Source organism: Tetrao urogallus, assembly GCF_951394365.1.
Source record: "Tetrao urogallus genome assembly, chromosome: 5".
NCBI classification, from domain to species: domain Eukaryota; kingdom Metazoa; phylum Chordata; class Aves; order Galliformes; family Phasianidae; genus Tetrao; species Tetrao urogallus.
Window position 1 is genome coordinate 23,734,389 of NC_136818.1, and position 17,044 is coordinate 23,751,432.

At 54.6% G+C, this 17,044-nt stretch overlaps 3 protein-coding genes across 7 annotated transcripts in view; all 3 read right to left on the reverse strand.

Annotated features, from left to right (window-relative positions):
* The window catches only part of DNM3 (dynamin 3), a gene marked incomplete at both ends in the record, with an annotated part of 166,979 nt that extends 165,422 nt beyond the window's left edge, over nucleotides 1-1,557 (reverse strand). For all 4 annotated transcript variants that reach the window (XM_079535787.1, XM_079535790.1, XM_079535788.1 and 1 more), the window contains one exon: nucleotides 1,412-1,557. In XM_079535787.1, coding sequence (XP_079391913.1) covers nucleotides 1,412-1,557 — 146 coding nt within the window. The remainder of the gene's footprint in view (nucleotides 1-1,411) is intronic.
* Nucleotides 1,558-5,970: 4,413 nt separating this feature from the next.
* Nucleotides 5,971-10,409, reverse strand: METTL13 (methyltransferase 13, eEF1A N-terminus and K55; the record flags this gene model as incomplete). Of its 2 annotated transcripts, none has more annotated exons than XM_079535793.1 (8): nucleotides 5,971-6,245; nucleotides 6,592-6,723; nucleotides 7,107-7,319; nucleotides 7,442-7,585; nucleotides 7,811-8,006; nucleotides 8,402-8,601; nucleotides 9,045-9,792; nucleotides 10,257-10,409. In XM_079535793.1, the coding sequence occupies 8 exons, from the start codon at nucleotides 10,407-10,409 to the stop codon at nucleotides 5,971-5,973; spliced, it is 2,061 nt and encodes a 686-aa protein (XP_079391919.1). The 2 variants fall into 2 exon arrangements, with proteins under 2 accessions (XP_079391919.1, XP_079391918.1); XM_079535792.1 differs by having other exon boundaries at nucleotides 7,442-7,600.
* A 481-nt stretch (nucleotides 10,410-10,890) lies between these two features.
* Nucleotides 10,891-14,368, reverse strand: ITPA (inosine triphosphatase; the record flags this gene model as incomplete). The annotated part of the gene is made up of 8 exons (XM_079535802.1): nucleotides 10,891-11,101; nucleotides 11,410-11,486; nucleotides 11,856-11,971; nucleotides 12,604-12,635; nucleotides 13,423-13,496; nucleotides 13,971-14,035; nucleotides 14,133-14,190; nucleotides 14,306-14,368. 8 exons carry the CDS (start codon nucleotides 14,366-14,368, stop codon nucleotides 10,981-10,983), a joined length of 606 nt encoding a protein of 201 aa, XP_079391928.1. The 3' UTR covers nucleotides 10,891-10,980.
* Between the last annotated feature and the right edge of the window lie 2,676 nt (nucleotides 14,369-17,044).

A 17,044-nucleotide genomic window follows, 5' to 3' on the forward strand; every position in this document is an offset into this window, starting at 1 on the left:
TTGAACATGTCATAGGCAATGCACCACAAACAAAAGTAAATGAGCACAGCACTTCTCTACAATGGCATGCTACCTGTATCAGCCATATTAAGACACACACAGATACAATAAACTTGTTTTCCAGATAAGAGCTTAGTTATCATGGAAATACTGGAATTTTCTAACTAAAAAGTGCATTTTACCTGCTGATCTGCCAACCAGAAATGCTCTTCAGTCTCACAGATACTTGCCCATCTGGTTCTGAGGGTTCACAATCAAGTTCTCACAGCTTAGCAAGTAACTGCACATCTGCTGACCACACGTGCTCACCCAGCACAGAGAAAAGGCAAGAGTAAAACATATCTATTTAAGCCTCATGGAAATAGGTTTGAAGTAAGGCTTTTTGATATTTACTTTTGCAAAAGACTTCAAGCTTACAGGTATGGAGGTACAACAGATTGGGTGATTCTGGTCTCTGAATGTTACTGCACAGGACTACAACGTGAGCAAGGTTGAAATACTCCAGACTGCAGCATGACAGAAACACCCCCCAGTGCTCCATAGGCTGCTGTGAACTCCTCTTAGAAGAGTCTGGCAGTGCCTGCAGGGTGCACAGCAAGCAACTATGCAGGTGAAAAAGGTCACTGTCCTTAGCTTTGCTTCCTAATTCTTGCTAGATGGCCTATTCAGTGCAGCAGGTTCCAGCCTCCTTTCAGATGGGACAGGGCAGCACCAACTTTTCTCTTTCACCTTTTGCTCTGGCCGGGCTTGGACTCAATGACCCTTAGGGGTCCCTTTCAATTCAGGATATTCTGTGATTCTGCGACTCCTGGGTTGGTGAGCAGGAGCACACCGCACTCACATGAGCTCTGCCTGCAGCTCACGCGAAGCAGAGCCCTCTGGCAGGGCAGCAGTGAGAAGCAGCTCCCAGTACCAAGCAGCAGCTCATCCTTCCAGCAGCACAGCGAGACTCAGAGGCAGCCGGCAGCCCACAGCCATCATCACACCGACCTTTGCTCCCAGGCAGGTGCTAGCGCAGACGAGGCTTCGTGACAGGGACCAGAACCTCCTCGTTCCCCACAGACACACAGAGGCCTTTCCTCCCCGCCATAACGCCTCGCTTGAGAAGCCCGCATGCCCAGCGCAGCAGGAACCCGGGAGCGGCACGAGGAGTTCGCGCTCACCGCGTTCATAAGCGGAGCCCGCCGGCCGCACCGCCAGCCTTTCAGGCGATGCGGGCATCGAGCGCGTTCCAGCCGGGGAAACCCCCAGCCTGGAACCTGGAACCGCGACGACCGCTTCGCCCCACACAACCTGCCGGGGCGGCGCCGCGGGGGGCGCGCGAAGAGGCGACCGTTAGCGACCGTTGGGAGGGGCGCCCGCAGCCGCTGAGGGGTCGGGAGGGCTGGGGAGTGGGCGGCCGCCGTCTCACCTGGAGACGCAGTTCTCCAGCACGGAGCTCTTGCCGGCGCTCTGCCCTCCCACCACCGCGATCTGCGGCAGGTCGAGCAGGCAGTTCTGGCCCAGCGCCGCGAAGGCGTCCTGCAGCCGATTGACGAGCGGGATGAGCCCCTCCATCCCGCCGCCGCCGCCGCCTCCTCCGCCCGCCGCCTCCGCTGACAGGTAACGGCCGGCGCACTGCGCGTGCGCGCCCGCTCCCGGCTGGTAGGCGGGCCCTCTGCTTAGGGGCCCCGCCCCCGCCCCGCGAGGACCCGCCCCCCAGCCGGTGGCGGGAACCTGCGGACCGCCCGCGTGCCCGGCTCCGTGCGGTGAGCCCCGCGGGGAGACGCGTGTTCTGTCGGGCTGGGTGGTTATGAGGTGTAACGTTACCCCATAGCGCAGTTGGAGGAGAACCTCGGGTTTGGGAACAGGCTGCCTTCGTATCGCAGAGGGAAAGAAGTGCAGTGGGTTCAGCATGAGTTGTGTGGTGAGGCCAAGCTGGAGGTACAGCAAACAACAATGAGATTTAGCTGCGATGACTGGCAGCCGTCACAACACAGAGACGTTCCAGACAAGGCTGAAGAGCCCTGCAGTGACGGAAGCGATCCTCTGTGCTAAGCCAGACACGGGCTTGCTCAGCACGAATAGCAAAACAACAGGGAGCTGCGAGCATCCAAGCGCTGACAGGCGCTGACAGTCTGGAGTGCGATCAAAACATCTTGGCTGGACCTCACAGTGAGCATAAGAAGTGAATCCCTTCAGTGGGCCTGCTTCTAGCCGGGGGTACAGACAGACAGCTATGGACGGAGTCACAGAAGGAGCTGAGCCCAGCACAAGGCCTGGAGCCATCCTTGCATACAGCTGGGGCTGAGAGCACACTGCCAGCACGGACACAACCCCTCAGCTTCATGAAGACCTCAGCTCATCATGAAGCCCGTCTCCATGCAAAGAGTAAGGTAAGAGCTGAACTTGTCCTCATGGCAAGGGAAGATGCTGCCTGGTATCCAAGGAGGAAGAATTGTGTTTATCTCAGGCTAAAGAGGTATTATTACTCTGTCTCTGCCCTTCTGGGAAAAGCCTTGTGTTCCTTTCTATCTAGATGGAGCCTGGGGTTATTGGCATAATTATGCCAATTAACAGCATGAATTTTTTTTTCACGCTCCCGCCTGAGCAGCCTGTGCCAGGAGGCAACAGAAGAGCTTTTTGGCCTTCTTCCAACCAATGGGTTCTTACTGGGAGTCAGGAACAACAGCATCACATTTTGGCAAAACCCTCCCAGCAGAAGCATAGGCACATTTCCCATCACTTCTGAAATCATTACTGTCAGGAAAGGAGCAGCCTGGCACCAGGCCCCCCTCAGTGCAAGAGAAACAAGCACTGGATATGGCAGGATCCCTGGGGGCAACGCTGTGCTACCCTGAAACTGGTAACCTGGGGACCTGTCCTTTCCAGTAGCTTTTATGTCTTTGTTTCCTTCCTCTAGTTAAAAATAAATGAGAAAACATCAATTACTAGAAAAAGATTAAATTATTCCCTGAAGTCCGTGAAGTTTCCACTGTTTCTGGCTAAGCTGACCATGCTCACCCTGTGATTCCATCACTTAGAAAAGTCTGCCCTCTCCCAGAACAGAGGCAGTCAGAATGTAACTTTCCCACTTCCTCGCAAACACACAAACATTTGCATGATGTATGCACATGCTATGCCAAGGATACACGTTTTCTAACAGTTCAAGATGCCAGCAAAGGAAAGAGAAGGCACCTCCAGGTCTCTGTTTTTCTGAGGAGCACAAGGCTTCAGTGCCCCACGCTGGTTCTCACTTCCTTTTGTCATACATTGTGCTCAGGAAGGAGATGAGACCTTCATGGCCCCAGCTCTCCCAGCATGGTGGGAAGGGAGGTGGCACCTCTGGATGTCACCGGCTCCAGCACTACCTGCTCAGGTCCCCAGGTTCACAGAGCTGGCAGGAGCCTCCAGTGCATTTCAGATCAAGTCTATGGATAGCAAGTATGTCCTGCCCTAGCTTATAGCAAAATAAATGGGAAGAAAAGCCTGGTTTCAGAGCACAGCTGTCGCTGTTTCTTACCCACTAACAGCTCTTCCAAACCAGGCAGCGTGACGTTAAAATGGGACTTTCAGTTCAGGTCCCCAGGCTGCTTTATAAATGCACGCCAGCGCAATTCTCTTCACGGAGAACAGGGTTATATAGGAGCTGCCACAGAGGAGACGCAGATGCCTGCAATGAGCAGCCAGGCACACTCCCCCCGCCAGCAGAGCGCAGCCAAGGTTGCATCCTCCCCCGGGCCACATTCGGAAGAGGCACGCTCCTTCATGCATGATTTTCCCATCTCTCCAGGGACCTTCCTCGCACTCTCCTTGACTCAGCTCCAAACCCAAGGTCTTACGGAGCTTTTCATACAGCTGATCTGCATGAAGCAGGAGGCGTGGGGTTGGCGCCTGTGCTGCAAGGGGAGCTCCCAGGTTTCCACTACTGCCTGGCTCCGCAGGTTTGCAGCACTGGCATTACCATGCCAGCCAGCATCACGTGGTGCATCTGCCAGCGAAGACAGCTTAGACAGGAGATCCTCAGGCTGCAAAAGAGACTGAAAGTACAAGAAAGGCTGTGCTGCACTGCAGCCGGCAGAGAGGTTTCCCTGCAGCCTCCCACTGAGGGCACCTGGGAAGCAGCAGCAGCCCCTCGCTGCAGCTCAACAGCACACCTCCTGCATCCTCAGCCAGCAGAGCCAGGCTCGCTATACATAGTTCTGGAGGAAATCAGCTCAGGATGAGTACTCAGTAGCCGGGGCTGGCTGCAGACTCAGGGCTGAGCCATGCCCCAATTTACACAGTGCTTTCTTTTTGTGCTGGGAAATCAAGAAAGGAAAGATGTCAGCATCTCCAAGACCATCAGAGTTGCTAAGTGACAGAAGCGCTTGCTTCTAGCTCCCCTGTTTACAATATGCCCATGCTGTAAAGGAAGGAAGTGAAGAGTAAAGGATGCAAACATAGTATACTGCCAAAACACTCAGCAAAACAGCTGCCAAAAATATACGTTATCTACCCCCTTTTTGCTGCCCTGAGAAAGAATTTCTATCCATCAATTATTCCGCTTTCACCTACAGAGAATTTCAGGTAGTTGCAGCACTCATTAGATATTTGCTGGTTTTCTAACTGAAATATATTTCTTGACCAACACTGCAGGGCTGCCAGTGACTGCAAGGACAGCTGCAACGGACTGAGGTCTCATCGCCACTTTCTTCCCAATAGATGCCTTTTGTTTTTCCAACAGGATGTGGCATTACACAGCAATTAGGAAACGCAGCAGAAATGCAGAACTGGACAAAGGAGGGATGAACGCACGCTTTATGCGAGCTGCCGGGGAAGAAATGAAATGGTTTAGATAAAATAAAGGGCATGCACGCTAATCTGTGTCATTGGAATTATGTTGAGGATTGGAAACAGAGTTAAAAATAGACTGAATGCAGCACTGCTGATAAGAGTTGAGAAATTTGCCGTCGCTGAGCTGGATGGATAATAGACATCCTTCAAAAAAAAAAGTGCTAATGACTAAAGAGATTTAGAAGAGAACCACGCAGGGTGGACAGACTGCTGCACAAGCTGTGTTCCAGTCTTGCCCCTGCCAGTGACCAATGACTGCGTGCAGCCCCGGGCAGAGCACAAAGCAGCACAGAGCTGTCACAGCTTATCTGTCTGCAGCGGCGAGCCGGCCAGCCCAAATCTGAGCGCTGACACTCACGAGCGCTCTGAGTGCCTGGGGAGGATCAAAAGCACTTTGTAAAAAATAAAGAAAAGAAAGAAAAAAAAAGCATCTGCACAGAAGCAGGCCAGCCAAAGGAGAAAGTGGAGCACTGACTTGTCCTGCTTCGTGAAGGAGAATAATGCAGAGAGCAACGGACACGGGATCTAAGCAACTCCCTGCACAGCCTGGCAGGACCTGGCATGCCCCAGAGCAGCAGGGGCATCACCCACCAAATGGACTGCAGTGTCCCATCACTGCTAGCAAGAAATAAACCTGGTGGAGCACTGTGAACCTCAAGAGCGGTCCTGAGCTTTATTCTCACAGCACTCAGCCCATCTATACACATCTGCTACCAGCCTCGGGGCAGAGCTGGGGGTTTGCAGAGATGCCAACGAGCAGAGCTCCTGGAGGTGTGGAAGAATATGGGAAAGAAGCAGAGCTGGAAGGGAAGAGGATGGTCAAAGTGACATTTAACCACAACAGGAAAGCAGTGGGGATAGATGCAAACACACAGCCCTGCCAACCCTAGAGCGCCTTCTTCCCCTCGCCACCCCAACACTGTCCTGTGGGCAGTGCAGCTCCCTGCTCTCCCAGCTCTGCTTTATGCAAAGAGTAGAGCCTCAGCACTCCAGGAGGCACGCCGGGCTCCCTCCTGCTATAGGAAGCCCTCTTCCATGCCAGCTGCATCCTTCAGGCAGGCACCAGGCCAGCACTGGCTCCCTGCAGGGTCAACAATGTCCCAGCTGCAGCACCATGCAGGCACTCCTTTTGCTCAAGTAGCATCAGGGCACCTCTCAGAGGATGGTGATGGCCTGCAGCATGTCTGCCAGCGCATACGAACTGTCCCAAGAGTGCCCCAACTGCTGCATTGACCCCTCCAGTGCCTGGGCAAGCACTGTGAGCTCCACAGGGTCCCGCCGGCTCTTGGGGTTCGGCTGGCAGAACAAGATCTCATTGACCTCCTCATCGATGCGGCGTGCATAGAGCAGGGGGAAAACTTCCCTGAGGATGGCCAGGACAGACTCCTTCAGCCGAGCATCACGGCATACCAGGTTGAGCACAAAGACCCCTGCAGTAGAGAAAGAGGCATTCAGGACAGTGCCACCCGTGAGCCTGGCATCCTGCACAGGCCCCATGCACACCCCCTCTCTACACAAACAGCTGTATCAGTACCACTGGTGCTACCAGCTCCATCTCACATGCAGCTTTGGGCAGCACAACAAGTGCCCTTGGCCCAGCTCCACGTCACTGGGAGCTGGGATCTGCTGGGAAAGGCAGCTGCCACACATCAGTCACAGCAGCACAGCCACTGCTTTCCAGGATGAGGAGCCCATCACCCAGACCCTGTCCAGGACCAACCAGCCCAGCCCTGCCTGGCACTTGCAAGCGCACCGCCACCAGAGCCCACCTCATACCTTCTGGCTTGAGAATGGTTTTAACTTTCTCCAGGAAGGGCTTCTCCACGAATGCCAGAGGTGGACAGCTCATTCCCAATGTGAGGTCTTTACTGTCCACATCAAACATGATGGCATCATACTGAGCTGGGGCTGCAAGAAGGAACATGGACTCATTATTCCATGGTACAGGGATGAGCCACACTGGGTGGGGAAGCAGCGAACATAGTGGCCAGGCTCCCCCCTCTGCCACTTCCAGCTGCTTCTTCTGACAGCACCTTCTGGACTGGGGAAAGACAGCAAATAGAAGGTCCCCTGCACACACACTGACAAGGACAAGTCTGCTTGCTGCAGGTACCTGTCAAGGTTGGAGCTTGTAACACATGGCATGAGGTGCTGGAGAAACATGGGGAACACCATCCCACAACGTGGCTGCTGTGGAGGGACAGGATAGCACAGGGAGAGGCAAGAGGCAGAGTTGGAAACCAGTAGGAGGGCAGGACAGGAAACAGAATTAAAGCTCTGCAAGACAGTACCTTCAGCTGCAAGCTTGGCCACGTGGTCCAGGCCATCAGCAATGTGCACCTGCATCCGGTCATCCTGGGAGAAGCCAAACCAGCGCGTGGCCACCTCCAGCATGGAGGGGTCGATCTCCACTACAGCCACATGGGCCTGCGGGAAGTAGTCATGGACGAAGAGGGGCAGGCTGCCGCCACCAAGTCCCACCACCAGCACTGCAATTGGGGCTCCTGCCAGGGGACAGAGCCCAGGTGAGCTGCCAGGACTGCCACACTCCCTCTGCCCATCACATCCTGCCTGCCCCAAGCTGCTTCTGGCTTCACAGGCTGAAAAACCCTTCCCACCTCATCACCTGGCAGGGGGTCAGAGCTGCCCAGTAGGCAGAGCCCTGCCACCATGGCCTTGTGGTGCTCACAGCACAGGTAGCTCTTGTCAATTGCCATAGGAGGCTCCGTAGGGCAAGGCTTCTTCTTGTCTTTCTTCCGTTTCTTCTGGCCTGAAAGAGAGGAGGCTGGAGCCAGGGGTACTTTCTGGGGACTGACCACCCCAAACCCAAGTCCCACCAGCAACGCAGAGAGCAAAACCCCATCCACATCTGCACTGAGACAAGACAGACAGGCCCCAGTGTGACTCTTCATCTTCTTCCTCACATTCATCTCACTCCCTACCACCCAAAGTCACCCTCGGTCCTGCTCTGTCCCTAACCATCTCCTCAGCATACCTGGGGGAGGTGCAGGGGCCAGGAGCCGGGCCTCCGACTGCACCACGTTCCTGTTGCTGAGGAAGATGAGGCGACGGAAGTAGCACGCATCGTTCCCCTTGACGTCCTCCACGACAAACTCCCCACTCAGGGAACTGGTGCCACAGTGCCATACTTTCCGCACCCCAATGTCCCCTCCCACAGACAGGAAGGGCACCTGCAGGGAGGACAGAGACTCGTGGCATCTAGGCTATAGGGACAGGCACTGGCCATGTCTTGACTGTGTCTGGAGGGGTAGGATGAAGCTGACACTTCTGGAGAGCAGCAGGATGAGCTGTACGCAGTGCACAGGACACTGGGCTCATCCTGATCTATGTTGCGGTACAGCAAGCCAGCACACGAAGGCCTTTTACAAGAGGGGCTTGGAGCAAGAAAGAAAAGACAGAAGAGATGGAAGAAGTTAAAGGTGGAAAGATAGGGCTAGATGCTCTCTAGTTTTTGGGATGGCCTTTTTTGTGTGTGTGTGTGTGTGTGTGCGCGCGTGCATGTGTTTGGCATTCTGGGGTTGGCCCTGGCAATGGGAAAGACAGAAAGCCAAGTGAATGAGCTCACCTGTTGCCGGGCAGGGAGGCCCGGCGGGGCCAGCTCCATCACCTTCCCTGACAGCTCTGCCTGGATGCTGGCCATGCCCTCGTAGTGCTGCTCCCTGTGCAGGGCCACGGTGACCAGGCGCCCAAAGCCCGCACTGGCAGCCAGCTGCCTCCGCCCTTCCTCCGTCCCAAAGAGCCACTCAGTTTCTCTGCCCTGCGGGACTGCAGATGGGGGATGCAGTCAGGAGAGCCCCAGTCAGGTGCTGCCCCTGCACAACCACTCTGGAGAGGAACTGTAGGGTACAGAGATTTCACAAGGAGGCAGCACTGCCTTATGCCTAGAGCGAGGCTGCACAATCAGTGATCAAAAGGACCTTTCTCAAATTGGGCAGGCTTGTGTAGGAGCCATATCTCATGGTAAAGGGGTGTCCAATAGCCCCAAAACTTATCTGTGGTTTGTGCTGAGCCTCAGGCTCTGCAGGCACACAGGAAGCTAACAAGGCTTCTGGCAGAGCTTGACAAATCTCTGTGAGTAAAACCCCAACCAAACCACACAGGGACAGATGATTTCCCTCTTCAGCTCCAATTCCAGCAGACCAGGACTACTGCTGCTATAGCAGCTCCCGGAGTGCTGTCTCTTTGCAGGCAGGAAAGGCTGTACTCACTGATGAAGATGGCGAAGCGATTGTCACGGGAAAGTTTCACCGCAGGGCTGTCAACTACATGCAGTGTGTAGCGGGGCCTCCCACTGGCTTTATCGCACAGATCCAGGGAAAGCTGCTCCCCACAGGGGGCTTTGCTGACCTGGCTGCAGAGCAGGGCATAGTGCTGCCTGTCTTTCACCGCCTCCACCAGCCGCTCTGCGCTCTCCAATCGCAGTGGCTTGTCCTGCTCCTCGGAGCAGATCTCCAGGATCTGCAGTGCAGAGCCAGGGATCTTCCTGAACTTTGTCATGACATAGACAAAGACCGGCAGGACAAACTGCTGCTTGTCCCCGCTGGTGGGCACTTCATGAACACGCACTACCCAGCCCTCCTGGGAGAAGTATTCCACTGCTTTCTTCAGCACATGGGCTTGAGCCAAGGAGACGCAGAGGTAGCGCCCTCCCACTTGCAGGACCCGGCTGATCTCAGCAAACATCCTGTCCACCTTAGCCAGAGTGACCTCCTCATCATCGGTGAGTATGGCATCCAGCGTGCCTTTGTCGAGGGCCACTTGGAAGTGGGCATCCGGGAAGTCCATGTGAAGCATGTCCATCTGCAGGTAGCTCATCTTTGGCCTCTTGCTCGTGCTCCGCTCCTGCATCTGACGGATCACGGCATCGCTGATGTCAATGTTCACAATGTCCTCACACATCCCCGTGTCGTACATCTGCTCGCTCAGCTCCGAGTTCCCACAGCCGACCACAAGAACCTGGGAAGAGGGACAAGAGGAGCAGTGATGGTGAGGGTGCCCTGCATACACATCTCAAAACGTTTTACAGTGCAACAATGGGACATTAACCAGGAGCCCTCAGCAAGAACCACATCCATAGCACCTCCAGATACTCCCCATGGCCCTAACAATCATTCCATAAAGGTACATGGGCACAGAAGCAACGTGCCTACATTGCCTCACTTTTGGGGATTATCTGGATGATTTAACGCCATGGTGGAACAACATCTGGTATCTTCCGATTTCTTACTACGGCACACTGGAAACATATTTCTTGTGCCAAGGCCTGACAGCTGAGTATGGAGCACTGTGTTGCAAGGCAGGGAAGGGGGGTGGGGGGAAATGACAAAGTTCAGATGTGGAGAACAACCCGGGCGGAACCGGGGGATCGGCAGAGTGCGATAAGAAGCATGCCAAACCGGGAGAGGAGAACCGGGCCTCACCTTGTCGCGGGGCCGCACGTACTTGAGCAGCACAGGGCACAGCTCCGGGAACGCCCCGTACCACTCGAAGGGCCGCTGCCCGCGCTGTCGGAAGAACCGGTCCCAATACCGCGCGGAGCCGAACTCCCCGGGGCTGCGGGGCAGCAGCTCCATGGCCCCGGTTCGGCCGTTCGGTTCGATCCGGGGCCGGTCCCGAACACGTGTTCCCGTACCGCGCCCCCACTGACGGCATCCGAGCGCGCAGCGCTCCCATTGAGCGCAGCGTCCGCGCCGCTGATTGGCTGCTGCCCCCGCCCCGGCTGCTTCCTATTGGCTTCCGCTCAAGAAGGGCGGTACTTCCCGCATCGGTGGCGCGCCCGGGGAACAGCCGCGCCGAACGCCCGTTCTCCCGGCCCGGAGAGGCGGGCGGCTACAGGCGAACAGGCGGCTCCGGCTCTGATGTTTTCATCTGTAGAACCTGCGTGAAGATGGTGGAAGGTCTCGAACGTAACAGCGCCTGCAAGCCTCCCGCGAGGCACAAACATACCATGATCTCAGCACCTTAATTAACGTGCACCTGGGTTCTACAGGCATTTCTGAAGCAACACAAATAGGGAAGAAAAAAACCAAACCAGTATTCATGGCTTCACCGTGAACAACTTTAATATAAGCATGTGACCGAACTGAGACCTTGCAGGGATGTTTATGAAAAGTATAGCATCCAGTGTCTGCGGACACGGGGATGCTAGCTGGGATTGGAGGGGGCCTCTGTTGGGTTGCTCTGAAGGAAGAAGGCAGAGAGCTCGCTCAGCGCACGGTACCGGTGTGAGATCGAGTTCTTTACAGCCTTGGGCAGCTCAGCATAGCTGGAGTGGGAAGAAACCAAAACAGTCCTCAGCAGATGAGTTGCTGCAACATGTCCCCAACACCTCCCCTTTGCCTTGCTTTGCTGCCCAACCACAGTGGGGATGTTAGCAGTGATACATGTTGGCAAAATCAAGGACCCCCATGCTGATGCTGGGTTTCTTTGTAACCCTATTTAGACCCAGAACAGTGTCTTCACCTTGCCAGCACTGCTTGTATGCGGTTCCTCTAAGTACAGAAACAAACACAGCCCCCATCCCTTCCTTTTCTTAAAATTCCCATGAAGCGCTGTAGGTAAAAAGCCACTTACGTCTGGTCATAGCCATCAGGCTGAAAGCAGGGATCCCAGCCAAAATCTCGAGGACCTCTGGGCTCAACAATTACCCCCTACCATGAAAAAGCCAAAGAGCCCTGTAAGTCGTGGTTCCTCAGCACTGCTGGTGCAGTCACATCTGAAACACAAGCTGCAAAGTGGCACTCAGAAAGCCACAGTTGTGGCCACCCACCAAAGGCTTGATGCTGCCCTAATTTCTCAGCACTCCCCCAAAACATGACCAAAATTAGCAGTGCCAAAGTCAGTGCTCCTCAGGGTGCTGTTTGTTGGCAGCCCTTTCACTACCCTCCACACCTCCCACACCGAGAGAACTAACAATTGCAATCCAAGCAGTTACCTCACTCAGTCAGTTACCTCACTCACTGACACTGTCCTTGACAGAGCCAATGCTATTACAAAATACACATTACAACCCCACCTACATGTGTCTGGCCTTTGAACAGCTTCACGGGCTCTTCTGGGTTTCCAGTACTGAATGCAAAGGTGCAAAGAGCATAGGCAGATTTGTCCTCAAATCCAGCCAGCAGCTTGTACAGGCCTGAGCAACACAGAGAGGATCCTGGTGTCAGTGTGATTCCAGGAGAGCACAAGACACCCACCTAGAGACGGATCAAGGGAGTGCTCTGCATTCACATGGACGAGGGAGAGGAAGAACCACAGGCATAACAAAGCTAAGCTGAACCCATGCTTTCGGCTGAATCCCTCCTATCCCTGAGCCGCATTAATTTGGGAGCAGAAACAAAGAAGTGCATTGCCTCAGAATGACTAAAGCCCCTTGTCAATCACAGTGATTAACACTCCTGCTGTTGATGCCAGTATAGAAGCCAGAGATCACAGGTCTTCCAGGTTACCTCTGTGAAAGGCAATTCCCACACACCCTGCCACCAGCCCGCGGGGGCAGAAGTCTGGGAACCCAGCAATGCAAGGATGATGCCAAAGCTCCTGGGGGAAACAACATCCAGTGAGGAAGGGAGCAGAACAGTCTAAGAGAGAGAGCACAAAGGGACAGAGCTGGACAGACAAAGGAACCAGCAATGAAGCAGGCAGCCAGGTGGGGGAGCACACTCAGCAGCACACAGCACAGGCAGGGATTCCCATGGCACATTTGTGCATGGCAGCCCAAGCCTGGAAAGAACAGTTACATGCAGACAGTGCTACAAGAGGCAGTACCTTCTGGCTTGAGCTTTTCCAGGAACCATTTTCTGAAGGGGGAAAAAAAGGAGGAAAGACAAATTTTTGATGATATTACTCAGAAACACAACCATCCTTGAAGCACTGTTGCCTATGTTTTCACAGCTCTCTGAATCCCTATTAAATGTACTGTCAAATCACCTCATTCTGGGCTATTTACAAATGAAAACAAACCTAGTTCTTAAATTAAATGGGAAAACAATGGTGGGGTATTTAATCTTAACTTCTGTGCAAATAACCCAGTTCTCACTCACGAGCATCAACAAGCTAAAATACATTTATTGATTGCACTCGTTCACATTTTACACTCATTTGTAGTGCACACTGCTTTTATGACTCTGATTAGCTTAGCAGAGAGTTTGAAAAAGTTAATCACGGCAAAAGATAATCCTAGGAACTAAGAGTGTACATTAATAGAAGAAATACACAGCAATGTAACAATCCTGTACCAACAGGATCAAAACAGGCCCTTATGAGAATCTAAGGGACACTCACATAAGAGCACTCCTGACACACCTGGTGTCTCAGAGCTTGGTGTGGAGCTCCCAAGCTGCAAGAGCAGGCACCCAAGACTGGGAACATGAGGCAACAGTTCAGATCTGTCTCTCCTGTCCTGTACAGTGCATTACAGCACTCCTCATGTCCTGCCCACAGGATGCAGAATTAAACAGAGGACACAGAGCACCTCCCTGACCCTACTACCCCTGGTGCATGGAGTGTTCCCTGTGAAGCTCATCCTGCCAAGCTGTATTCCTCGCTCTAGGAGGAGAAAAGTGAGGCAGGTTCCCATCTACTTACATGTATGGTCCTGGAAGTCCCCCCAGGGCATTGAAGCACAAGCAGGTGTCCTCTATTATAACAGGCCCCCGAATCTGCAGCAAAAGCAATATCATGCCTTAAGGAAGGTACTACTAGACTCATTTCCCTACTCAGTGCTGGTCTCATGCACCCAAGATAACAAGAACAACTCAGCAGCAACCAAAGCCCTCCCTTCAGTGTCAGCCCTCACCACACAGCCCACTGCGTCCCCAGCAGGGGCTGAGCGGTGGCAGAGGACCTCCCACACAACAAAATGAGCAGAGCTGCACAGCCCTGGCCCTAACGGTGCAGTGGAAATGCCCAGCACGAGCTCCAAGAGGTGGAAAATCCTGCAGCCCACAGCCGCCAGGGCCGCACTGAGGAACACGTCGCGTCTGCTCGTCGCTGTGGGGACGAGAGACCACGGGGGAGGCAGCAGTGCTGTCTAAGGGCAACGCCTGCCCTCGGAGGAAGGACACAGCAGCGGTGAGGGCCGCAGCCGGGCCCCGCCCTCCCCAAACAGCCGAAACGAACCGGGAGGCGCTGACCTGCCGGGCGGCCTCACGGCACTTCTGCACGGAGATCTCGTCCGGCTCCCCCTGGTACTCGGGCACTGGGGACACACACGGGCGGTCGCTGAGGAGACGGCCGGGCCGGGCCGGGCCGGGCCGGGCCGGGCCGGGCGTCCCCCCCTCCCCCCGCCAACTTACGGTCAATTTTCTTCGCCACCAACGTGTACGGAGAGGAGTCCCCGAGGATCTGAGTGACCTGCGGGAGGCAAGGGGGAAGCACGGCCTTCAGCCCCGCCTCCGATCCCGCTCTCGGGCCTCCGCTCAGGCCCGCGGGCCCCAAGGCCGCTCGTCGCCAGGCGACCGCCCCCCACCTCCTCCAGCTTCTTAGCGTTGCCCGTCACGAACACCACGCTCCTCCGCACCGGTGCCGCCATGCCGACCCACGCCTGCGCGCTGAGCAGCCAATCACCAGCCGCGGCACCGTGACCCTCGGTAGCGCCCGGCCAATGGGAACGGCCGAGCCTCCGCGGGCAGGCGCGTTGCATTTGCGGGTACGCATGCGCGGGATCGCGCGAAGCGATCTCGCGTGATCTGCCGCGTCGCCATGGAGACCGGTGACTCCGCTGCCGCTTTGGCGGCCCCGGCCGGGTCCCGCTCCGCCCCGGGACCCCTCAGATCGGCGCCGGGCCACGGATGCGGGAGGCGGGGACGGCGCCCAGCTCTCCCTGCCCTGTTTTCCCCGAAGCCATGGAGATGATGGAGCTGGGCCCTGGGCTGCGCTCCACGCCTTGCTGTTTACTCCAAGCTCTGGCAAGCCTGCGAGCTTGGTGCGACTGCAGATTTCCTGCGTGGGAGCGAGCAGATTTCATCCTTCTGAACACACCTGCGGGAGCAGCTGGCCCGTCATAAAAACAGGGTCAAAGGATGCTCCCTTGTGGGTCCTACTCTTTTAATTTGTACAAAAACAAATCAAATCCTACCCAGATGCATCACAGAGACAGAGCTGTGTTGGCTGTACCCCTGGGAGAGGAGCTGAGCCCTACAGAAATCACGGAATGGCCTGGATTGATAAGGACCACAACGATCATCTAATTTCAACCCCCTGCTATGTGCAGGGTCGCCAGCCACCAGACCAGGCTGCCCAGAGCCACTTTCAGCCTGAGCTTGAATACCTCCAGGGATGAGGCATCCACAACCTCCTTGGGCAACCTGTTCCAGTGCATCACTACCCTCTGTGTGAAAAACTTCCTAATATCTAACCTAAATCTCCCCTGTTTCAGTTTAAGACCATTCCCCCTTGTCCTATCACTATCTACCCTTGCAAACAGCCGTTCCCCCTCCTGTTCATACGCTCCCTTCAAGTACTGGAAGGTCACAATGAGGTCTCCCCGGAGCCTTCTCTTCTCCAAGCTAAACAAGCCCAGTTCCCTCAACCTTTTTTCATAGGTGAGGTGCTCCAGCCCTCTGATCATCTTACTGGCCATCCTGAGCCCCAACACTCAGAAGAGAGCACTGCCCATATGCAGCATCCCGGGATGCCACCGCAGAACCCGGCACCCCTCCTCGCACACTGCTGTCCCTGAAGCTCCATTTTACAAAGGGCTTCACAAGGGAGAACTTTCTCTTCCTGTAAGAGCAGAGCCAGGAGCACAGAGGCCTGTCCCTCCTGCTTCAGCACAGCAGCCATCCATCTCTGCAGCCTCCTATCCATAGGCACAGGGACCCTCACGTCCCACTGCACAGGTCCCAGTGGCAAGCCTGGAGGGAGCAGCAGCCCTGCAGAAGGAATGGGTCCCACCAACAAGCCTGGAAAGGAGAAGCAGCTCTGCAGGAGGATCATAAAGCACCAGCCAAGGCACACCACTCCCTGTGAAAACCAATCGCATGGAAAACAGCAGCTAATGAGAAGATCTGGGCAAAAAGGAAATGGATAAAACAGACACTATGCTTGGGTGGAGTTATTTTTGTTGTGAAATCTTCTTCATAACATCTCCTAAGTGAAAACCAAGCCCAAAGCACGCAGGCAGCTTCTTCCCATCCCTGCTGGGAATAATAGCCCTTCCCTATTACTGCAGCTCTCCCTGCAGTCAGGCCCTGGCAGTACTATAAAGACCAAGGCAGTGTTAAGGAGAACAAGGAGGACTGCTCCATAACATAGCTGAGACTAGATACTGTAATGGCCTTTTCAGCCTTGAAAAGCAATAAACTGCTTGATAAATTTTGTCACTGTCAACAGAACTGTTATTTGCTGTTGACTCTGTTTTCCAGCAAGAGACAGTGTCTTGAGAAGGTTTGTGCTTAGGATGACCCTGCTGCTCAGGGTCTTGAACCTAAAACACCATCCTGGCAAACCAAAGGAGAGTAGAGTGCTGAGGTCCTTGGCAGCTTTCTCTGCCCAACATCTTATGTACAAACACTTACACCCCAACCTTCTGCATGAGACTGCAAAACCACCTGGCCAGAACTGAGGCAAGCCAGCTTTCCAGGTGCCTTGGGGGCACCTGCTTCAGTTCCATTGCTATCGGAGGATGAACACAAGCAGGAGGGTGTAAGGCTCCTTCTCTGTGGATCTAGGTCAGCTGAAAATGCATCTGCACCTTTCTGCAGCAGCTTACTGCTGTGACCTGGCTAAGGACAGCTATTCTCAGAGCAGTACCCTCGTGCTCACAGGGATCATTTAATGCAAACTGGAAACTCTTTCTATGGACAGGCTGCTGGCAGATATCCACCAAATCCAGCAAGGACAGAGCTCTTCACAGACGGTTTTGTCGTTCTCGCAGTTCACATCCATCTTTGTCACTCCAAAGCAATACCTGCACCAGGCAGGGAACAGAGTCCCCAGGGGAGCCAAGCTGTAGCTGTTCCTTGGTTCAGTGGAGCAGGCAAGAGAGAAGGATGTAGCAGAAGCTCCTAGGTTTGGCAGCTAGTAGCAATTATTTAATACAGCAGGATCACCAAGAGGCCTTCATGCAACCAGCATAACCAGCATCCATTTACCAAGGTCCAGCTCAGCATGGATGTGAAGTCCTGACATATTCTTGCAGCATCTAGGTCCTTCTGTAAGTAGCAGCAGCACGTGCAACATGAGTCCAAAAGAGAATGCCAGAGGT